Source organism: Euprymna scolopes, chromosome 38 (assembly GCF_053919585.1).
Source record: "Euprymna scolopes isolate OS-2025 chromosome 38, ASM5391958v1, whole genome shotgun sequence".
NCBI lineage: Eukaryota > Metazoa > Mollusca > Cephalopoda > Sepiida > Sepiolidae > Euprymna > Euprymna scolopes.
In genome coordinates, this window is record NC_136519.1 from 70,894,186 (window position 1) to 70,919,363 (window position 25,178).

The window sequence follows — 25,178 nt, forward strand, 5'->3', positions numbered from 1 at the left end:
AAATTTATTAGTCACTGAATTATGACCGTTCAAAGTTTGTTACAGATTAGAAAATTTTCAAGAAGCCAATTTTCAGTTTATAACTGAGAATTTAGACTTTGAATAATTGAAAAATCCTTGCAAATGTCATCTTGTGTTACATGAAAAATAATCATAATAGAAGCAATAATTGTTAAATGAAGCCAGTTTAAACGTTGGGCAAAATAATAAAGGAAGTGAAAGTAAATAAGATGCACAAAAAGACTAGTCCGAATCAAATATCAGTGTTTGACTGATTTCTATTTTGGCTTGATTTAAAAAATATGACAATTTTATATCATAAACAAAGATTAAATATGCAAGAACAAATATGTACCATGACAACTTTGCAAACTTAATATATATAGCGCGATATGTGGGGAATCTTTTTAGATTTTCTTCCCTGTATTTACTTTCTCTTGCATGCAAGTAAATTTTCAGTAAACTGTTCCTGGGGTCTGCTGTGATTGAGAATCACCTGGATAAAGCCCAAGGGACCTTTGAAGGCACGCCGTGTGAGTTGTAAAGACTATATATGCTGATGTAAAACTTAGATTAGTATTATTACTAGCAGAGGTTGGATTAGGGTATATGACTGGAATATTATACTTTATGACATACATATGAAGTGAGTAAAGGTTGTAAAATTTGGCTTATTTAGGAAATAACGATTTCTGAATGTGATTCTGACTGACCTATAAATTCGAGTTCTATATTGGTGATTAGACAGGAGTAAATGAACTTGTCAGTAATGTTGTTTCACCAACGATTGAATTGGTGCTGAATAGCTCGTTAACCTCATCCACTTCAGAAATGATGCACATTACCCTTCATTTGAGTGATGTATTAATGAAAGTTTTCTTCATGACATGTTAGCACCAATCCATTCAAGGTGTGATTTGGATGGGTTAGTTGCTGAATTGAGAGTGATGTAGAACTAGCAATACACATGAAAAAATTGAAATGGCTTAAAATATTTCAATATTGGTATATAGAGAAAGAATCTTTAAAAGAATTTTTAAATCCAATTAAAATTAAGGAAGTTATGACTATTTTTGTGCCTCACATGTTTGGATATTTTTCCCTCTTTAAGACCATATGCGTTTTGTCACATTTTTTTTACACAACTTTTTCAGTAAAAATGCTATCTCTTTGTTAAAACAGAAGATTAAGCAATGAAATTTACCATATAAGTGTATTTTTGTGCTAGAAATTAGAATACGCTATTGAAAATCTCCAGAAATTAATGGCTACCAAATAATCTGCAATAAATGCACATAAATATGCTGCAATTCCTTAAAAATGCCATGGTATTATTGTAGATTAATACCTTCTGTTAATCTCCCACCCCATCTGACCACCGCTCCAAAATATGTGATTTTACCTTTGTAGGCAATTACGTGTGAATACCTTGAAAAACTTCAATGAAAGATAAACAAATATTTTAGAATTTAATGTAGAATGATTCCCTATTTTGATGCATGCTAGCATTTTAGAGCAGTTAACCATTTTTTTTTTCTATAGGAGATAAATCCTGTGCACCTTTTTTCTAAAGACGATTATGTGTGGTTTTAAGAGGGTCTTTGTGTAATTATGAGAGGGTGGGATGGTTGCCAGTCTGACTTTTTTCTGTCTTCTGTCAGTGAAGGAGAAACCCTTCATGATTGAGATAATTTTTATGTTTGTTTCTATCCAGATTGACCCTTTTTGGGAAGCTGGATTTTCCTCACATTACAAACTGACTTTGTGTCTTAGTAGGGAGGTAAGTAAATAGGAACTTAACTAGAAACTGAGCACCTCCTACAAATATTTAAATACTGATTTTGCATATTTTTTATATATAATTGGGTAGATTAATGTCCATTCGATTATAATCTGCTGAAAAAATCGTAAAAAAAAAAAGACAAATATATATATATTGGGGGTAGGTACTTGCACACGTGAAGCAAAAAAAAAAAACATTTCACATTTTCATTTTCTTTAAAACAAAACGTTTAATCTACCGTTAAAAACTAATGTGATAAAAGTGCACACATGTTACATATTTGTCTTTTCAACTATATTTTTAAAATTTGACCAAAAATAACGCCGGACTGGTTGGGATTGCTTTAATTATATATTCTGATAACCAAATAGCTCTAATTAAACTAATTATATTCTGATAATATGAGCTCCAACTAAATATGTAAGAACATTTTCTTGTATCCATATTTTCATTTTTTTTAAATTTTTAATTCATTCTGGAATAAAAAACAAAACAAAAATATTTGCGTACAGTAAAGTAATTAATATCAGTGATAGTATTACTATCAGTTACAAAATTTTATCGAAAACGCCGTTTTATAATGTTGACATTTTTATCACTTTATTTGCTTAAAACTCTTAAAATATATAATGTACATTATTATTTATTAATTCATTTGAAAGTGTATTCATTTTCGAACAACACTGTGGTATTTTGAAGACTTAAGATGCTTTGGTTTTTAAAATATGACGATTTTAGCAGAACCCCCTTGAAATATGTAATTATCCAAAGCGTTTTTATCGTCCGTGTGTATTGCTAGTAGAACACATTTTAAAAAAAAAACCAAAAAACTGGAATTGATCAATACATTGGATGAGTTATTGCAGGATAACTCTTGCCAATCTGTTAATAAGTTTTGTTACTTTTTTTTTTGCTTTTCTTTATAGTGAACTCTCCCTTATTCATTGGATTGGCGCTATCATCGTTAGATTCATCATGTCCATTTTACATGCTGACATCTGTTGAATGGCTTTAATAAATTGAGTTTCAAACTAATCTTTCGTCAAATCTTTATGGTCCAATTTCCCTCAGGCTCATTTTTTAAAAGTTTCTACCATGTTTTCCTTGGCCTTCTACTCTAATCTAAACCTGCTGCTTAAACTGTTCTACATCTGGCCTGGTAATCAAAAACTTTCCATTCTTTCAAGATAGCCATACCATCAAAGTCTTCTGCACATAGACCCCCCCCCCCCTCATTATCCACATTTAATCTTCCTCTGATCTAAGCCTATCTACCACTTACACAACACATCCATATCCTTCTCATATCATTTCTCACCATACCACAGTGGGTTCAGGATGCTAATGTGGGTATATGACTCCTCATTTCAACTATATTTTATGCTGGATACATACTTGATTCGGACTTCTGTTTGAATTTAATCTTTTGTCTTTTATGTCACAGAATGTTAAAAATGCAAAATTTGATTGCAAGAATAGTACTTCTAGAAACAAAAGCTATGTAAACTGAGAGTATTTATGATATTGCATCATACTATTCTGTTCAAAGCCTACACAATATTACATCGTCCTACAATGATATTGTATCATCTTGCATCAATGATATACTCTTGTTTTGAAATATCAGTGGAAGATTCACTGGATGTTCTGTTGCTGATAAGCATCCCCAGTTGTTCCTCCAGTTTCTTGTGTTCTTTCACTTATTGCAAACCACAAAAGTGTCAACTTTCTTTCTAAAGTTTTTTTTTTTTTTTTTTTTTTTTAACTTCTGTTCACCCCCCTCCCAACAAGATGCATCACCATTGCCACTTGGATGTAAGGGGCTAGTATTTGGACCATGCCCAGGAAAGATTAACAAGATGTTGGTTTACATTACATTTAAACTTCTGTACAGTCAGGGAACCAGGAAGTGAATTTCAAAGTCTAGCTGTTCGAGGGAAGAAACTATTAAAGTAGAAAGCTTTCTAGCATTAATAGCAAAAATTAAGAACACCTGCACAACCTGTGGTGGTGAGTTGGGCTTGCTATAATTCTTCTGTGTGGGAGCATGTGCTTCAATGCCTGCTTTGCACCATTCAGTTTTCTCATTGACACACTGTTCAGCAAGAAGAGAGAAGATATTGGTTCATGGGGCATCTCTGTGTTCTCTGATGGCTTCTCAGTCAGCCTTTTATAGTACCTTGTCATATTGAGCAATGGCTCCTCACCTTGGGGTTAGGATTTAAGTGTGATGTTCACTGTTACCACTAGATAGTCTGCATTTCCAAGTGGGTTGTGGGCATTAGTTACACAATCCTCAGGTACTATGGTGAGGAATAGGTCTCACTATCTGAGGCGGGGGGGCACAACTGTCTATATGAGGGAATAGGCTATAGAGAAGCTATAAATATAGCGTCCAGCTTCATCTGTTCAACCCAGCCAATAATGTGGACATTGCAGTCAATAAACACATGTATTTGGGTGTTACTATCTAAGGAGTGCACATCTATACTATCAGACATTATGGATTAGAGTACAGTCCTGACTTGAGGGAGAAAGGTTGGGGAAATATAAGTAACTAATGCAATGATGAAAGGCTAGTCAAAAGCACATAAAAGCCTGGTCATCTGATTCAAGAAGTTGCTCTCTAGTTAAAGGGAGGGTGCTATGAATAGACACCCAAGCCTGTGCATATATCTATCAGTCCTTATGGCAGAGAGGGAGGTATCATGTCATGTTATAGTAGTTAGAGAAGATTGAGGAGTGTGGGTTTGTTTCATTTAATGCTAATACCTGGGGAGTTCATTAAGAGGTAAGACTACATCATCTAGGCCACGGATATTTGTGAATGTGAGCTTCAAAGGAGGATGTGAATTGTGGTTGTTTGGTTTAATCGTGATATTTGTATGGGTTGTCATTTCATTATGATTTTGTCCAGTTTGGGAGGGGGGTGTTGGGTAAAATGGGCCACTTTTGACATTAAGTATACACACAATGATCCATTTAGCTGAGTCCTGCCTAGAAAGTTGTGGCCTTGTGAAAGCCCACCAGAGCTAGCAGCAGGGTCTCTTTCCATGTGCGGCATGGCACTATAACTATCCTGATATTATAAAACTGATGTTAGGGCTCCTGTACTGTCAGTCGGAAACAGCAGCCAGACAAACCATCAATCAGGTAACCTCAACCTCTCGGACAAAACTGGCCCAGACCAGCTGAATGAGCACAAGTAGCATGCAAGCGAACCCAATTTGCTCGGTTTGTGAGAGAGAGAGAGAGAGAGAGGGAGATTCAGATATTAAGTATCGTACTTCAAGTTTTAAGGTTTTAAAAAAAAAAGAGGGGGGAGTAAGTTTTCATTTCAATAAAATACTATAATGTAATTATCTATCAAATCAAGACTCACTATATTGCATTAATTCGAATCAGAAAAAGTGGTTTGAAACTCGTTAAAAAATAAATATACAGTATTAACCATTATTAAAATACAAGGATGGAGTTAAGTATTAAGGAGTTAAAAAAGTTAATGTATAATGCAAAAGAGATATAGGCAGCGTCTTTGGGGATAGCTTGGGCAACGGATTTTAATTGCAGACATTCAAAACATAAAAGAAAAAAAACTAGTCATTTTTAGAACATAGTTGTCAAAGAAGAAAAAAGATTTAAAACTGCAAAATGAATATGATTACAATGTTGAATTCAAGTCGAGATCAATTAAAAAAACAAACAATACATAACATGTTTGCAATGTTTAGAACAAGTGGATCTCAGTGATTCCTAAGTATTTGATCACCAATTTTATTTTTATTGATATTATACAAAAAAAATATCCCCCATGCAGAAAATTGACTTACAAATTCTTCATACTGTTGCATTTAAAAAAATTTGTTTTTCATGACGGAGTTTCAAATCCAGATGTCTTTGACCATCTTGTTTCATCTCTGTACGAATCATTCAGTGTATTGATATTTTTCCTGGATAGAACGTCACTTGTGTGATAAGAAAATCAATTATACTACATTTGTCTCTTATAATATCTTGCTAAATTCTAGATTTTGATCCGTAGACTTTTGTAAAATAGTTTTGCCTGTGACGTGTATTTTGTGTTCTGCTGTTCATGTTTACCATACTTGAAATCTAGTAAGCGATTTTTTTTTTTTTTTTTTTTTTTTTTTTCCTGTTACCTTTTTTCGTCACAAAAAAGTCATTGCAACCTTATCCCTGGTCTCATTATTTTCGTAGATGATGCTCGACTAAGCTTCAATCTATGATCCTTCATGTAAAATTTTTTCCTGCTCCAACCATTGTCAACGATTTCCCTTACTCTCTGTGCCTAAAACTAAATAAAAATTCCACAAACAAGGTTTTTTTTTCTCTAGACCTGCTTTCTTTTCCAGTTCTGCTTCTCAGTTGACCATAGCATGATCTTTTTCAAGTGTAATATAAAGTTCTTGTTGAGCTGTCCTTAAATAATCAATTTCTACCAACTTTCCACCATCACTGATCATCAGTGTTGTTTCTGACATTCATTAACCCTTATCCTTGAATGACCTCTTCTATATATATAGTAAAATAATAAAAAAAATTGACCTTTGATTAACATACTGATAACTGCCAAAGTATCCAGATGCATTATATTAATATTCCCTTCCAGCAGCATTATCGTTATTATAGTAATGGGGCTCATTGTGTCTTTTATTAACTGTTTTATTGGTGACATTCAAAAGTGCTGCTATGGCTGAGATGCTCATTATTTTGCTCTATTTTTGCATGGCGGTTTCAAATACCTCTGCATAGCTTTTAGCTAACTTCTCTAATGCCAGTACGTGTCTATTTGTAGCATGTTACTGATCAATACTAAAACATTACTTAGTGTCGTGCTCGTGACCTTTGAATCAAATAATTTTGAAGTTGTTAATTTGCTAAAAAAACGAATGAAATCCTATGTACCATCAGATTAGATTTCTGAGTAATCATACACCTTCAGCTTGAGTAATTTTCCGTAGGAGAATTGAACCAGCTTTCTTCAGAGGAAGTTCGATGGGAATATCAAACTCACAAGTGATCCCCAGTCGCATGTATATCCCGGTCAGAGGAGATGACAATGTTAGGTTTTTGCAGATCTTGTAGGGAAGTATTGACGTCGTTCTTCATACAGTACTTGGTATTCCCAAATCGTCACTGACAGACTCAATGTTGCTAACGAGAACCAGTGTGCCAACATGATTATGCCGTATATTTTCTAGGATCCATTTTGTCCTCACAATTGTACAGTTCACTCATTTTGAATTTCTGGCATTGCTGCATTATTTTAGAATAGAATTTGGAGTTTTGTTGTTGGTGTCTTTATGTAGAGACGAATGATGTTCTTTAACGATCCTTCTTTTTATAAGTTTTTATGCATTTAGTGTTTTCACATGGGTAGACTGTTTCTAGCTGTTTATATTAGTCATAAGCTATACCAACAACGTACACGACTTAAAACAATGGTTGTGGAGTCAGAGGGAGTCAGAGGTTTTAGCTAGAGTTGGATTTCTAAGAGTACTAGGAGTCAGAATTTTTTATCCGACTCCGACTTAAGTCGAATAATTTTTTTTTTTTTTTTTTTTTTCTTACATGGTTTTCCTGTTTGGTTTTACCAGTTGCACAATTTAGTAGATTTTGTATGATTTTGCTTTTATTTTTGGAGATATATCTTATTTTGTACTGCAATGCTTCTAATTCAACATATTTCGATCTATCGGATCACTGCAAATCCTGTCTGGACAGCTGTTTTTGTTTTGGTTGTGATGTTACACAATGAAAATTCTGTCTTTGAGTGGATCACTGTGGATTACATAGGATAACAATCGGCTTGTAATCCGAAAGTTATCTAATTCCTGAATCAAATGGAATTTGGCAGTTGGAATCGATCTGGAATTACAATCTTATCCAAATAAAAACGGGCTTAAATCAATAGGAAGCAACTCATGGTACTATAAACCCTTTATGGCTTTTTTCTTTTTTACCTTTGATCCTCTCTCCATAAAGGCAATATTATCTTTTAAAAAATTTCTTCTCTTGTGATGAGAAGTGTTTGGCTTCAAAATGCCATGGTCTAAAGAGGTTTCCCTATCCCTAAACATTGTATTCCCTTTTGAACTGATAACATAATGAAATTTCATTATAAATTTTTTATCTTTGTTATCTTAACTTATTCTATAAAGCTGGTTGAGTGTATATGTGAGTATATTTATCATACAAGTGAATGTTAACCCTAAAAAATAATATACATGAAAAGTATGAATAAAATGTTTGCTGAATAGGTGTGTGAGGCTGGTATATGGATCTGCAGAATGGATTTCCACATAGCAGTCAAGGAGTCGAGAGTAGGAGTTAAAGATATTAAAGGAGTTGGAATTCTAGGAATCAATCAAACTTGTACCATCCGACTCCACAACCCTGCTTAAAACTATAAATTAAAAAGACAAATTGTTTAAGAATTAGTGAAACGTAGTTCTAAGAATTTCCATGAGCTTGCGGATGAACATGGTTAAAATTTGACAGTGTATTTGTGAATTTTTGACTAGAAAATATCCTTGATTGGAAATGTGGGGAATGTTAACTTGATTGTTATCAATATTAGTACATACGAAGACTTGTTGACCTCCACCCAGGCTGGTTTGAATTGGCTCTCTCGTAGGACACACAGCATCCCGAATGAATGCAGACCATGCACAACAATCTGATAATGATGAGTAGCCAGGCCCTGGACTATTGTAAAACCTCATAAACCTGTGAACTTGGCCTACGTTCGGCATCAGCTATGGTGTGTAAGCACATCTTCAGCTGGCCTTCTGGGTGTTTATACCAACCTTGGAGTGGTTCTAGAGCTATTGCTTCATTGATGAACTCTCATGTATTGCGGTGCGCAGTGTGGCTGAACCAGCAAAACCTTTTCTTTAAAAGAGATTGGTTAAGGGGGTTTATCCTGCATCGCATCCTTATTTGGTTATTGGAGACAAAATGATGCCTGCAGGGATGCAGAATTTGGTGGAGGTAGTAAAGGTCAAACAGTACCAGCCTTTCTTGTAGAGAAAGTTTCTCCGAGCAAGCGTGCCTATTGTGATCTCTGGTCGAAATACAAAGATAATGGATAAAAGAGAAAGTGGCAAGAAATGAACTAACAAATTTATGCAATCAGGTACATAATTACATGAGTTTACTTGTAGCAAAATATGCCCAGGTACACCACTAGTAGTTTAAAAATCTAATTGTTGATCACGTTATGATTCATGATCATTAATAAATACAATAATTGTATGCGTTTTCATTGTCTTATGTGAACCAGGAATAACAAGAGCAACAAACCTGGCAAACATAGCACATAAAACAGACAAATCTTGTGCTATCAGATCAGGCTGTCTAGTGGCTTCCTGAGACGAAATGCACCTACATTAAACTTCTGTTTTTGTTTTCTATTCTCTTTTGTAAAACTTACGTTCTGCAAAAACAAAAACAACAGTCCCTTTCTCCTTCCCTTCCCCTTTTTTCCTTCCCTACTTCCCAACCTCGTCGGTGAGGCATTAGAATACACCGACTGTCCCTCTGCAGAGAGTAAAAGCCTCTCAAAGGGGCCACCTGTTGGCCGTGGGTGGCGACCTGTAATGACTCGAAAAAGGATCCTGGTGGCTGAGCAACTGATACCTAGGGAAATTAAAGATATCAGTTGCAACACTCCACTTTGGCCTCGTACAAGGCTAGACGGGCGGTCGGAGGGGCCCGATCCGATCAATCGGCTAGTTATATCAAGCCCTAACACATCTACTTTTCTATCAATTTCCTATTAACCGTAACAAATACAGTTCTACCCTGTACCACTATAAACTATATACATATTTTCCCTTCTTTTCCATGTGTTAGAAGGCGGTGGCTAGGGTCAAATGTGCCAAATGATTAAAGTCATGAAATGGCTGTATAGTGCCGGAAGTTACATAAATGACTTGGATTGTGTAACTAAAGGATTATTGGTGCTCATGGCTCCCATTGGAACATGTCTACTGTTTATGTAACCCTGGCATGACAAGGTGAATGGGTTTCCCACTTAACATGCCCCAATATTGGACTCCGAGGTGAGTGGGGAGTATAAACAATGAATTTAAAAAAAAATATATATATATATGACCAATAATAAAAACTCCAAGCACCAGCACGTCGACTCGGATAGTTCAGATAATGAACTATATCAAACATCCTCAAAATTTATTGTATTGGAATCCACCAAAAAAAACAAAATAACTGACTTATCACTGTTTATTATACATAAAATTATATCGGCATATATTACCCCCCAAAAATGTAAAAACTTTTAAAAATAAAATCCTACTGGTGGAAGTGGAAAGAGAAAAACATGCCACTTTTCTCCTAAGAATGAAAACTTTCGACAATATAGATATCTAAACTTATCCAGTCAAGAATCTGAATATATCCAAAGGTGTAGTAAAATCGAAAGACCTCTCAATGTGCACTACTGAAGAGATAGCAAAAGAACTTAAAAACCAAGGATTAATAAACGTTAAAAGAATTACAATAAAAAAAGAGAATCAGACTATACATACGAACACTTACATTATGCAGTTCGATAGACCCACTATCCCAAAATAAATCAAAATTGGGTTCAACGTTGAAAAAGTTGAACCCTTTATACCAAACCCACTTCGGTGCTTTAAATGCCAGAAGTTTGGGCACCATGAGGATGCATGTAGGGGACGAGCAGTGTGCGGCAGATGTGGCCAGAGAGATCCAGACCACACTGTCAATGACTGCAATCTTGATTGCAAATTGTGGAGAAAACCATCCTGCTTATGCTGGACCATGCAGAATCTGGAAGAAAGAAAAGGAAGTAGTGTCAATAAAACATACAAAAAACTTCTCCTTCTTCAGGAAAATAGTTGATGGATGGATACATGAAGGAAAAGACGTACTCTCAAGTTGTTGTATATCATCCAACATCACTAACCAAGACTCCAAATACAAAATACAAATTGTTACAATTGGGACCAAACGACTGGCCCAAATTTATAAATGAAATCAAACCAAACATATCATCAAAAATTAATCATCCCATTAAATCATCAACTAATGTTACCAATAAAACATTCTCAACCAAAATCAGAACATTCAAGAAAACAAAGTCGATCAAAAGAAAGACCACAAAAGTCACCAGTACGTCGTGCAGATGCTGAAAAAGACAAAACTAAGGAAAAACAAAATCAGTTAAAAGAAAGACCACACAGGTCACCAATACATCTTCCTCGTGATGGAAAAAAAAGCACTTGAAAAACAAACAAAAAATACATCTACCAAAAAACAAAATAATATAAAGAAATTACCACAAACAGAAATTAACACAAATAGATTTACGGAATTAGAAGACATGGAAATTGAAGTTACTCCTCAAACCAAAAAAAAATCCTCATGAATTACAAGAAAATCCAATGGAATTGCCATGGATTGAAGGCAAATTACAATGAAATTTTATTGTTGCAAACCAAATTTAAATCCTTTGGTTATTTATCTCCAAGAAACCTTCCTTAAGAATGAGGACAATTTGAATATAAAACACTATCAACAATATAACTACATTCATAATACAGGACTTAATAATACTGTAACCCTTTTCCCCCTCCCATTGCAAAACCCAATCATATTCTGCAAGGCAGATAACAAAAATGACAAAATCTACTATAAAACAACCAAATCAAAAACTACGAACTAACGATTGAAAATACAAGGAGCTTGAAGAATAAAAATCTCATTTAAGATAACTGGATACAACATCGAATACTATTCCCAAAATAACTGGATTCGGCATTAAATAACCTACAAAGGGTTGATATGCTGTTAAACAAAAGAAAAAAAAACCCAGACAAATGACATAAGCTAGTCTTATGATTTCAAAACTTCTAAAGAATATTTGAGGGCTGTGTTACACCCTTCTTACTGGGGTATGCTATGGTACAACCTTGTGTGTAGACTTTAGCTGAGGCTTTAGTTGCTTCGATGAAAATATTTTCTCTTTTATCTGTGACTCTGTAGGTTGATTCGTGTTTGCAATGCCATTATTGAATGTGCTAACATACAAAGGAAGCCAACAATACATGATAGCTTATTTGAATTTGTGGTATAATCTTTCCTACTTCTGCGTGGATGGCACGAACATTGATGGGCAGCTGAAGACATGAATATTAATCATCAGTGATGACTTGGCTGAGTTCCGAGAGGTCCACAGGCGAGTTAATAAATTTTCTTTTAATGGAAATTTCTCCAGATAAGGCGTGAAGTAACTTATTGTAAGGAGCTAACGAGAAAGAAAGATGATTGTACCTATTTACTATGCCTCCCCATGGGACAGAGTTAGACACCAGGGTCGTTTTTTAACGTGGAGAAAAGGTACAAAAATAAAAAAAATTGTCTCAGTCGTGAAGGACTGCTCCTCCACCAAAAGAGAACAAGAAATGGAAGTGCAGCATCTGAAGAACAGATACTACACTTTGATCTTGACCAAATGCCTATTAACCTTGCACTTAAAAAGATCGAAGTTAAAAGTAGGGTGGAAACAGTCAGCAGGGAGAGTTTTGCAAGCCTGCGATTCTTGGAAAGAAGCTACTGCAATGAGAAGCTTTTTTTTTTTTTTTACATAGGCATCACCACATTATCAAGGCCCAGAGGCCACTCAAGGATAAGGGTTAAAGAGTGTACAGTAGACATTGGACAATATAGTAATCATTAGTAATGAAAATTTGGTAAATTTGATAACTTATTTGGAACGGCTCATCAAGAACTTATTTACTTTAGACTTGAACACAACCATATTGTAGTCAGCCGGAAAGCAGGAAAACGGGAGACAATTCCACAGGCGTGCAGTTCTAAGAAAGAAGCTTTGTTCATGGAATCTACGTTTAGGTTTAGGCACAGATAAAGAGTGGGGGGAATTATTGATAGTGTTTTCAGCTAGACAAGTGTTTCTTGTGAAAGTTTGGCAAGGGGGTACCATAGATTGAAGCTCAGTCGAATACTTTCCATGAAAATAACGATACATCAGAGACAAACTCGCAACATCTCTTCTGTGAGATAGAGGTTGCAAGGAGGAGAAAAGGACATCTCCCACCAGGACACGAAGTCTATTTTGAACTCTATCAAGGCAGGACAAGTCCTTTCTAGCAACTCCTGCCCAGATGTGGCAACAGTATTCTATCCTTGGACGTACCTGGCTCTTATATAGATAGAGAATAGCATCAGCAGTGAGATATTTACCGGATCGATAGAAAGATCCCACCATTTTTCCAGCGGCCTTGGCAACAGATTTGATGTACGTGTTCCATTTAAGATCAGGAGTAATGGTCAAGCCCAGAAGCTTGTCAAAACTTGAGGCCTCCTGAAGACGAGAGCCATTCATTTCAATTGATGCCAAATGTGGATTAGAATGTTGATGATGTAAAGAGAGAAGCTTGGTTTTAGATGCATTAAAAGTAACCAGCCACTCCTTTCCCCATAAATGAGCTGGAACAAAGGGAACAAGAAAATAGATTAGACAATTCTGAAGAACACATACCACAATAGCATTTATAGAAAAGGCTGAGATAAGCAACATCATGTCTGTTAGAGAGAGGTTGTAGAGGTAGAGTGGCCAATTAAATTACAGAAAACCAAGCTTCTCTCTTTACATCAACATTCTGATCCACATCTGGCATCAATTGAAATGAATGGCTCTTGTCTTCAGGAGGCCTCAAGTTTTGACAAGCTTCTGGGCTTGACCATTACTCCTGATCTTAAATGGAACACGTACATCAAATCTGTTGCCAAGGCCGCTGGAAAAATGGTGGGATATTTCTATCGATCCAGTAGATATCTCACTGCTGATGCTATTCTCTATCTATATAAGAGCCAGGTACGTCCAAGGATAGAATACTGTTGCCACATCTGAGCAGGAGCTGCTAGAAAGGACTTGTCCTGCCTTGATAGAGTTCAAAATAGACTTTGTAGCCTCGTAGGAGATGTCCTTTTCTCTTCCCTGCAACCTCTATCTTACAGAAGAAATGTTGCGAGTTTGTCTCTGATGTATCGTTATTTTCATGGAAAGTGTTCGACTGAGCTTCAATCTATGGTCCCCCCTTGCCAAACTTTCACAAGAAACACTTGTCTAGCTGAAAACACTATCAATAATTCCTCCCCACTCTTTATCTGTGCCTCAACCTAAACGTAGATTCCATGAACAAAGCTTCTTTCTTAGAACTGCACGCCTATGGAATTGTCTTCCGTTTTCCTGCTTTCCGGCTGACTACAATATGGTTGTCTTTAAGTCTAACGTGAATACGTTCTTGATGAGCGATTCCAAATAAGTTAACAAATTTACCAAATTTTCATTACTAATGATTACTATATTGTCCAATTTCTACTGTTCACTCTTTAATCCTTATCCTTGAGTGGCCTCTTGGCCTTGATAATGTGATGTCTGTGTGTGGGGGGGGGAAGTTTTTGCACCTTATCAAGAACTCTCAAATGAGACGATGATCGCAATACTCCATACATGATTTTCGTAGTATATTCATGGAGATAGAAAATAGCCTCAGCTTTAAGAAAGTGTTTAGAACAATATAGAGAACCGACTTTATAGGAACTCGTTTTTCCCACATTTAAAACATTAGTGTCTAACTCCTCTCTCGTGGAGAGGCAAGTAAATAACTATTGCTTTTTAAAAATTATTTTATTTTTTCTTTAAATAATATTGCATAAAGTTCCTTTTTATGATAACGCGACTGATTCATTTCTCAAAAGAAAAAAAAAAGGTCAATGCGCACTGCTTGTCCAATCTGCAAAGGGTGTTTATTCCAAAAACCGTTCTCAACATGAGGAGATTGAAAATAAGAAAATGCCTTTCGGAATTACCAACTCCAACCTCCCCATGTTAAGAACGGCTTTCAGAATAAACACCCTTTACAGAATGAACAAGCAATGCACATTGATGGAAAAGCAAAAGAAATCATTTTGAAATTTTCTCAGACATTTTTTTTAAGTTATCACATTATTGACTGCTGCTAGTTTTTTTTTTTTTTTTAATTAAACTGGAGTAAAATGGTTTAAACCAAATCTTAAATAAACTGAAGTGGCTTTTTGGTCCCCTAATTTATTGGAGAGGGACCTATGTTTTCAGTGGCGTCCGTCCGTGTGTCCGTTATTCAGGACGATTGCCAGATAACCGTCCATTAGTTTTCCTGAAATTTTGCCACAAGTTGTATTTCATTAAATAGATGTACGCAGTAAAAAAAAAAAAATTTTTTGCGAAAATTCCCATTGCGTCCCCAGGGGCTCAAACGAGGTCTAAAATGCCTCAAAATTGCCAAAAACGACACGTTTTGTCCCATAATTTTTGATCCATCCATTAGATTTTTCAAAAACTTGGTCAAAATGTGGAGCCTATTATTCTTGATATAAATCCAGTATAGCTGGCAAAATTTTGGTTCGCATCCCCCCGAGACTTTTAATGCTCATTGCGATCCTTTTTGTGGCTCTTTTTTTCATATTTCTCAACAAAAACTTGAAATGTTAGACTACATTGTGGTTTTTCATGGTGGTCAACTCAAATATACATGTGTTAAGCCTGAACTTGCACCGGGATTACACATTTACACTGGGATTTGGCGTCCCCAGGATCTCAAAAGAGGTCAAAAATGCCTCAAAAGTGTCAAAAATGACACTTTTTGCCCCATAGTGTTTGATCCATCCATTAAATTCTCCTGAAACTTGGCCAAAATGTGGAGGCCATTGTTCTTAATATAAATTCAGTATGCATGACCCTGGCAAAATTCTGGTTTGCATCCCTCTGGGACTTTTACGGCTAAAAAAAAATGCCTTTTTGAAGCTCTTTTTCATATTACTCGAGAACTTGATATGTATGTATATAGTAGTTTTCCATGGTGCCGAATTTAAATATACATGTCTTAAGGCGTGAAATTGCACTGTTCGTCCATTTTCAGTGGGATTCGCGTTCCCAGGAGCTCAAAAGGGGTCACAAATGCCCCCAAATTGCAAAAAATTACACTTTTTACCCATAACTTTTGCTCCATATACTAGATTTTTCTGAAACTTGGCGAAAACATGAAGGTAGCATTGGCCCTTCACACTTCTCACTTTTTTATTTATTTTTTTTTTTTTTGTGGTGTCATCTCCCATGCAGCACCATAGGAGGAACCATGCACGCGCGGCTTGTTTCTTTAACTTTGATTTTTTAACATAACCTATATTCTAAAACTTTGAAACGAAAATTTATAACAAAATTTGAAATCTCGCAACACATAAATAGTTGTATTTCTATTTATTTTGTTTACTTTCTCCTTTAAGAGAGAATATTTTTAAGAAATAGTTTATTTTTGGCAAATATCTTTAAGTATGAAGCTAAAAGGATATTTGCCAAAAATAACCTTGACTGAAACTTGAGTAAATTCGTTTTATTTTTTATTTTAATTATTTTTTTTTTGCGCCGACGAATTGAGTAAATCACCCGTGTCGAAGTTGCTTTGACTAATTAAACTATTAACGACTGAGGCAATTTTATAATATAGTGTGCCAAATAATTGTCTCGGGTTTTAACGATTTAATTAAATGTACATAAAATCGTGTTTAATTTTTAGTTGTGCATAATTAGTAAAACCAAGGCACAATTAATCTAAAAAATAAACTTGCTTTTTTTTTTTTTTTTTTTTTTTACAAAGATTTTTTAGCAAAAAAATAAAAAAAACAAAAGAAAAAAAAAACGGAATAAAAAGTAGCACACAGAATTGGAAAAAATATGAAAAAAAAATTTTTTTTTAATTAAAAAAAAAATTTTTATTATTACATTTTCACCCCAAACAACGCACATTGCCACTTTGGTGTAGGGGGCTACTATCAGAGGCAACAACTACTGGGGTACTATGTTGGGAATTGCCCAGCAAGATGTTGGTTCACGTTGCACTTGAACTTCTGCATGTCAGTACAGTTGGGGAAGCAGTGGCCTAGAATAGAATTCCAGAGTTTAGTGGTTCTGGGGAAGAAACTACTGGAGTAGAAAGATCTTTTACATCTAGGGATCTCTACTGTGTGGGGGTGGGATTTAGCTGTCTGTCGGGTTTGTCGAGGGTGTCTACGTCGTGGGGGCACAAGTGTCTGCAGTTCGCCAGAGCATTCATCATTAAAATACTTGTAGAACAGGCAGAGGGACGCAACATTACGTCGATGGGACAGAGGCTGAAGCCTAGATGCCAGTTCAGGGCCTATCAGATTTGCGACTCTCTTTTGAACCTTGTTTAGGAGCGAGAGACTAGTAGCAGATGCACCAGCCCAAATGTGACAGCAATACTCCATACATGGGCGAACAGTGGCCTTATAGAGGTACAGAATACTTTTGGGTGTTAGTAGTTTTCTAGCACAGTAGAGAGAGCCTACTTTTTTCGCAGCAGCCTTGGCAACACTTTCAATGTAATTGTTCCAACTCATGTTTCCTGTGAACGTTAGGCCAAGCAGTTTGAAAGATGTACTCTCAGATAAAGTCACTGGCCATTGCTATTGGTGGCAGAGAATATTTCTTGTAATTATTGAAGGAAACCAGTTTAGTCTTGGCAGCATTGAATGTGACCATCCATTTTTGTCCCCATTCCACTACAGATTGGAGGTCATCCTCTAGTGTTTTTGCCATTTCTTTAGATATATGTTAATTTGTTTTCCTGTCATGCCTGTTATAGAGTGTGGTGTCATCAGCATATATACCCATCTCAGAGGCAATTTTGTCGGGGAGGTCATTAATAAATATTAGGAACAATAGAGGTCCAAGGATAGACCCTGAGGCACTCCCACATTTATATCATATTGTTTAGATGTATGACCATCGAGGACAACCTGGATTTTTCTCTTATCTAAGAAGGATTTAATTATGTTAAGTATTCTACCAGTGATACCGTATGATCAAATTTTCCTGAAGAGACCCTCATGCTACACCCTGTCAAAAGCCTTAGATATATCTAGAGCTACTGCTCTACCCTCCCCCGCTTTGTCCAGTGAATGGTATATACATTCAGAGATTACAGTGAGGATGTCTGCTGTGGAACGGGCTTGTCTAAATCCATATTGTTTGCCAGTCAGAAGTTTAGCATCTGTAAGGTGATGGACTAGAGCATGGTTAATTAAGGTCTCAAATATTTTGGCGAAAAGTGGGAGGAGGCTAATAGGGCGATAATTAGATGGGTCAGTTCTTTCACCAGAATTCTTGAATACTGGTACCACAGAAGCAGTTTTCCAACAGTCTGGAAAGCAAGATTCATTAAAGCATTTGTTGTAGAGTTTGGAGAGAACTGGAGCTACTTCGGCTGAGCATTTTTTTAATAGCACAGCTGGGATGAGATCAGGTCCACATGCTTTTGAAGTGTGAAGGTTTTTTATGATAGCATGCACCTGAGCAGGGGTGATTTTTAGATCATCTAGCGTGGCGTCTGTCCGCAAAGTAAAGTCAGGCAGGGGGTGGTTAGCAGGGTCCAGTGTGGAGTTTGAGGCAAACTGACTTGCAAGCATATTAGCCTTGTCGGTTGCTGAGCAAACAACCTTGTGATTGTTGGTTAGTGGAGGAATTGTTGATTGCCCATTATTTACTACACTGTTGTAGATTTTCCAGAAGTCACGAGTTCCTAATTTTTGTGCTTCTATACGTTTTTTGATTGTTTCAGTAAATTCTCTCTTAGCTATCGCTATTTCTTTCTTAACATTACTTCTAGCTTCTATATACTTCTGTCTGTTTGAACTGGACTCATGTCGGTTAAATCTGTGGTATTTTTTGTGAATACTTTTTATATGAATCTAAAAATAATTTAGCAAAAATAACCTCAATTGAAATTTGTGTGTAAATTCATTTTATTGTATATTTTAACAATGCAACAGATTTTCACAATATTTTGCGCTGTAGTAACAAGTTTGTGTAAAATTTGCTTTAATAGTAAATCAGCAGCAGGAGCAACAAATCATACATAATTAGTTGTACAATTTTAGTAAACCTCCTTGTGTACAATCAAAATCCGGCATTAATAATTGTCCGATTCGACTCCTGTTGATTCAAGCAACTTTAGACGTTGTTTCTATATGACAAACAGCAGCATAGATATTTAGTAAGTAAGACTGTCAATCAGAGAAAAGAATTGTCTTTACCACAGAATTTGAACGAAACACTGATGTCTTCCAGTCAAGTTAGAACATCTTAAAGTAAAGGCTTTGTTGACAAAGCTAAGTCCAGATAAAAATTTTGTCCAAATGATATTTAATAGGCAATATATTAATTTCTTTTGTCCTAAAATTTGAAGAGAATTGGCTGAACACTTTATGTATGCATTGATAGAAATGTTGACAAACACCGATACCATAAGATTTTGTGCCATGACACACAAAAAATTTATAAAAAAAGTGTCTGTTCAGACTGACTTACAACAATGGAGTATTCATTCTTTTATTTGTTGTTATCTACTGGCGTGGTATGCTCTAGAAATATTAAAACAGTATTTAATTATAATCTTTCAAATATTTTTTCTATACTTATGCAGAGAAGGTACCGTGCTGAAATAATAAAATTGTTTAGAAACCCATTCTTAACATGAAGGGGAGTATTTTGTAATTTATTCTGTACTTTCACCTAACAATATAATAAACAAAATCTATATATAAAAGCGAAAATGTATGTGTGTATGTTTGTGTGTCTAAAAACTTTCGACAGACATGACAAAAATTCACAAACTCGGTATCATATCGAAGCTCCATCCTTCGCTCAAAAAATACCGAAAAATTGACGTTATGACCTGATTTACTTTAAATATTTGAAAAACTGAAGAAATTTCATGTATGTTGCATTGGGTCAGTTGATTAGCGCGTGGTTCATTATCTAAATGTTTTGGGTTCGAATCGTGGTGTGAGATGTCTTTTTTTTTTTTTTCTTTTCTCTTTTTTTTAAAAATTTAAATATTGAACAAGTGTTATTTAAGCCATTTTTCACGTAACGTTCATTTTTCTGGGTTTTTTTTTTAATTTGCTTATCCACCCTGACCACACACCCAAAAACACCCGGGTACCCACCGATTTTTTAAAATTTAATATCGAAACAGGCTTATTTAAGCCATTTTTCACGTGTTCGGTTTTCTGTTTTCATCGTTTGTTTGCCTTACATTAGTTTTTTTGTTTTTTTTTCCCCCACTTAAGTGTTAACGTTGTTTTCTTTTTTTGCTTCGCTTATAACAAACAAACCTACTTCCGGCCGCGCACCTGTCAATTTGGTTCTTAAATAAATTCAAACATCTTTCACTAACTCATTCTGACTGGCCGATTTTATTTTCAAACTTCGCATCAGGGCTTCCAGTTCGAACACCACACACACCTACAAACACCCAGGCAACGCCGGGTACCCCTGCTAGTATACTCTAAAACTTGAATCTAACATTAAAGTTGCATGTTATCTTCTTTGCATAAGCACCTTTTTCTGTTTTTATATCATTAGTATTTTGAATACAATTTCGTATTTTTCTTATGAAGCTTTAGATGTTTTATGATTTTCAAACATACTTTCTGGTGTGTGTGTATGTATTTTTTTTTTTTTTCCCAGCTAAAATCTTATTTATTTTTAATCATTCTTTTTTTATTGTCTGTAAATATACCAAAGTCCATTTTTAAAATGTATTTATATTATGTCTACTAATGCTAGCGGACCAAATGACGAGTCCCCTACTTTATAATGTTTTCAAATAACATAACTAAGAATAAAAACTAAATATCTTAGGTTATTTTGTTGCAGGTGAAATTTTGCATTCTGGTAATTTTCAATTTTATATATTAGCATTAGCTGGTGGAACTTTTGAACAGTGAACCAATTTAAATATCAATATGGAAACCAGAGAGTTGTCAAATAGATACATTCTTGGGAAAATTTGTCATAAATCATTCAGTTTCAAAAATTTTTAATATGCTGAAAATTTCACAATATTCTGTTCATTAACTGGATAGATTGAGTCAAAGTTCATAGACTGATTAGAAAAAGAGCAAAATTAAGAAATCTTGTTAAAATTGAGGAACTAGAAAAACAGGAATTCATGGTACAATGAGCTGCAAAACCTGACTGACTCTTACAAATTCCAGTACTTTTAGATTATGCTTGCTACAACCCTCGGAGCTTTTATTCTTCAGTCATATATAAAACTTAAAATACTTATAATAGTGCAATTTTTAATGATGGGACATGTTTTTATGTGCTTGAAAAACATAATTGCAGTCTGTACAAAATTTCCTTTAATTTGATATGCTATAAGCCATATTTTATTAATACTTTCTATGAATTGTGTTGTGGTGGCCATCTTGAATGTTCTGGTCACTATCTAGGAACTTTCACAGAATGATGATGACAAGTAATACTTCACATGATGATAAAACCACACTTAATATTTATTTAGCTGTTTTTACGATGTTTCTACTTAAAAGCTGTTAAAATCAAGCTTAAATATGCTAATCAGTATGCAAGTTACCAAATGGGATGGTCGTAAATACATTCATCTGAAGATTCATGTTGTGATATGTTCAAAATTTCATAATATTTTGAAAAGATTTGAAGATATAACTTTAAGGCTGGGTAGTTCTGTAAATTGTGCAAATTTCCTACCATTTTCAATCGCCAGCTTTTATGCATTTGAAGAAAACTGACTTAAGACAAAATGTCCAGTGAATCATGCATTTTTCGAATGGTCATAACTTCAGTTTTTAATGGTCCAATTTATGAAAAAAAAAAATTGTTTTATGCTCTTCCCAATAATACTTTGAGTTTCTTGGATGTAAAGGAAAAAATGATCTGGTATTACTAATTAAATTTTATAACAATTCATTTTGCATTTTTGTAATCACAATTTTTAGATATTTATTTAAATTTTTATTTTCAGCCAATCTTTGACAATGCCAAAGAGAAAGGCAAGACTTCCAATGCGGATGACAAAACCAACAAGAGGTTGTCCGTGGAACGGATTTACCAAAAGAAAAGTCAACTGGAGCATATCTTATTGCGTCCAGACACTTATATTGGATCTGTGGAATTTTCCACCACTGTAAGTTTTCATCAAATTGTTTTTTTTTTTGTTTTTTTTTTGTTTTTTTTTTCCTATTTGTTTTAAGAAGTGGATTTTTACCAAATGTTGTAAATGTACAGAAGTAAGGCGTATTGATGATCAGAAAATTCATTAAGCAAAGCTAATAAAAATTATTTTATCTGTTTGCATCTGTCTAAAGTCATAGACTGTAATCACCAGAGACTTTTAGATTTTAGAATTTCAATTTTCATTAGGAGATTAAAACAAATTAAAAAAAAAAAAACTATGAATTAAAACAAGCCAAAAATGTGCGGTGATGCAAGTATGACATTAGATGAACAAGAAAGAAAGGATGAGGATAAAGAGATATAAAGTCTGTCTTTCTTTTTACCTCAGCATGAGTAGGCAAGCAAGGGAAGGGAGATCATAAAATGCTTCATCGTGGTCAACTTTTTTTTTTTTTTTTTTTACTCTGGTAGGTTTGGCTTAACAAAACACAGTAAGAGTAAATGATGATCATGTGAAAACAAGAATAAATTTGAGTGAGCAAAATTAAGAAATCTTATTAAAATCATATTAAGTTTAAGAGAAAAGTTTGGAGAGAAAAATTGATAGAAAATACTGGTGAAAAAAATCAATAATCAATAGTCTTGCAAACTATTTGAGCGTTGATAGTAGCTTTTTTCTAAGTTTGTCAAGTTTACTAGGTAGTTTTTCCGTTTTGACTGGCCAGAGGAAAAAAAAATACAACAGGTGTATTCTGATTGGTTGTACAATTTTAAGAATATTGAAAGATTAGCTGTTTTAATTTTGAAAAACAAACGAACATAAAATTTAGTCTTAAGAAAAGTCTCCATTAAAAACTCTTCATAGTAAGTAAAGTTTTAACACTAAGAAATAATCTTATTTAAATAACACATTTTGAAAGGTTTTCTTTCCAACCATACACACAGGCATTAATGAGAGTAGAAAGTGAACTTGTAGTTTGCTTTTGGCAGCTTCATAACTCACTTATTTTGTCCATTAGTTCTCATATTCCATGAGCGATCTTTCTGACAAAGGATGTATTGATGTTTTCTGGGTCAGAGTCTATCCATCTAACACTTAGTCTTGGTTAGTTTTGGACTTGATGGGGATCAAATAAGCATTGAAGAATTCTTTAAATGTAGATTTATTGAGAACAAAAATCTCAACATGTAAGGTGCAGGTTAGATACATGAGGAAAAATATTGACGATACAAAAATATATACTAGTACATATAAATTTATTTATCAATGAGAAGCATTAGATTTTGAAATTCCTAGATATAACAAGCTTTTATAATCCTTGCTCCCATCGATGTATCTTTCTTATTGAATTGATTAATACATTTATATATTTTTTTGTCAATATTTTCCCTATATATATATTATTTTATCTCCTTACATAAAGTGGCTTCCTACCTCGTTTGGAGCGATGTCCATAAAAGAAAGATCTATATTTAACATTAACCTAGAAATAAGCGAAAAATTGCAAGTGCAACAAATTAAAAAGTCTAAATTTGTTAATGTTTGCCTGGGAATGCTACTTCCACACCCAACAAAACTCTTGTTATGGAGAAGAATCAAAATTCATAGATCTACAAATTATGTTCTTTTCGCCATCTTGTTCAATTACATTATTGACAGGATCTTGATCAGAGCATAATACTCTTTGTTAGCATTCAAGTTGAACATGATTATTTCATTACCAATTTGAATTATGCAGATGGTGTTGTCATCCTCACTGGAACTCTGGCATTGAATAATTTCAAAACTATCACTAAAGATTGCTTGAGTATGATGATCAATACCCCTAAAATAAATGTTCTGTCAGCCAACTACTCCTTTTCCAACAATCCCTATCATTTTCAACAACACCATTGTCGAACAGTTCAAATATTTTTCCTGCTTGCAAAGTAGGGATGTACCGATTAGCAAATTGGCTGATTACCGATTAATGTTTTTAATGCTGATTTTGTTATCATAAATTATGTTAATATTATCAAGGGTGTGAGTTCCATATAGAAACGTTGATTTAATTTGAATAAAATAAAATATGCATCAAATGCACTTGAAACCAAATCGCAACGTAATAATGAGGAAATAAACAAATATTTTACTTGTTTGAAATTTATAACAAATATATTTTGGAGCTATACTCCATCCTCAGTATGTTGTTTTTTCTTCTTCTTCCTTGCCATGCTGTAAAGTTGGAGAAAGAAAAGTATGTTTGAAAAGAGCCGCATGTTGTATTTTGAAATATTCCAATGTCATACTCTTGTTCCTCATTTTTGGACTTTTGCTACCATTACATATATATTTTTCTGGTTTAGATAATGCATATTTTATTGATAAATTACTAATTAGATATCATACGTGAGTAATTTAAATACATAAAAAAAAATTAACTAACCTTCAATCATTATAGCAACCAGTTTCTGCTGAAAGTATTTTGATGTCAATGCTTGCAAATTATGTCAAACCGTGGCATCAAAGGGTGGCAAATCAGCAAAACTTCTACGACTAATATATTAAACCATCTTAAAAAGGTTCATCCAAAAGAAGCAAAAGTTGCAGATGAGAAAAAGAAGCACAATGAATAATCAGGGACTGACATTCCAGGAACAAGTGGTAGAAACTATGGTTCCTCCAGTGAAACACTAGGTGTATCAGAATTTTTGTAGGAATTTTTGACACCCCTAACATGAAACTGCGAATAAAATATAAAAATCTCGTAATTTCTCTGTTAAAAGTGGGTTATTTATTTTCTTTATGGATTATACTTCCAAAATAAACTATTAAAGTTGTTTTAAAAGTAATAGAAATATTTTTTTTTTTTTTTTTTAAACAGTAATGAATTTTCCGAACTCAATATTTTTCAATTTTTAACTTTAAAGATCTATCAAAATTTTTCTATTGATTCTATTTTTACGATATTTTCAGGGTCAATGTGAAATTTTATGTTCTTTCCAATAAACTGAATATAATATTTTAGACAAACGTTTTTTTTTTAATTCACGCCCCCTCCCCCATTTTCAAGTTTCTATTAAAAAGTAAATAATTAATTTATGTTTCAACGTCTTATATATCACAAATTGAAGAGAAAAGGTCAATAAATAATATATTCAAATTTAAACCCCCCCCCCCCCGTTTTTTAGCAATTTACCTGTAAAGTCCGAAGTTTAAAACCTTTTTTTTTAAAAAAAAACACATTGTTTTTTTTTTTTTTTTTTTTTTATTAATGAAACCTTGGTCCTTGCTCCTTTAATTGAAAAAAAAAATAGGGC

At 34.3% G+C, this 25,178-nt stretch overlaps 1 protein-coding gene across 6 annotated transcripts in view; it reads left to right on the forward strand.

Annotated features, from left to right (window-relative positions):
- LOC145263177 (DNA topoisomerase 2-alpha-like) overlaps window positions 1–25,178 on the forward strand; it is a 206,104-nt gene that overhangs the window by 17,758 nt on the left and 163,168 nt on the right. For all 6 annotated transcript variants that reach the window (XM_080120216.1, XM_080120220.1, XM_080120218.1 and 3 more), the window contains one exon: window positions 21,727–21,888. In XM_080120216.1, the coding sequence (XP_079976342.1) occupies window positions 21,727–21,888 (162 nt within the window). The remainder of the gene's footprint in view (window positions 1–21,726; window positions 21,889–25,178) is intronic.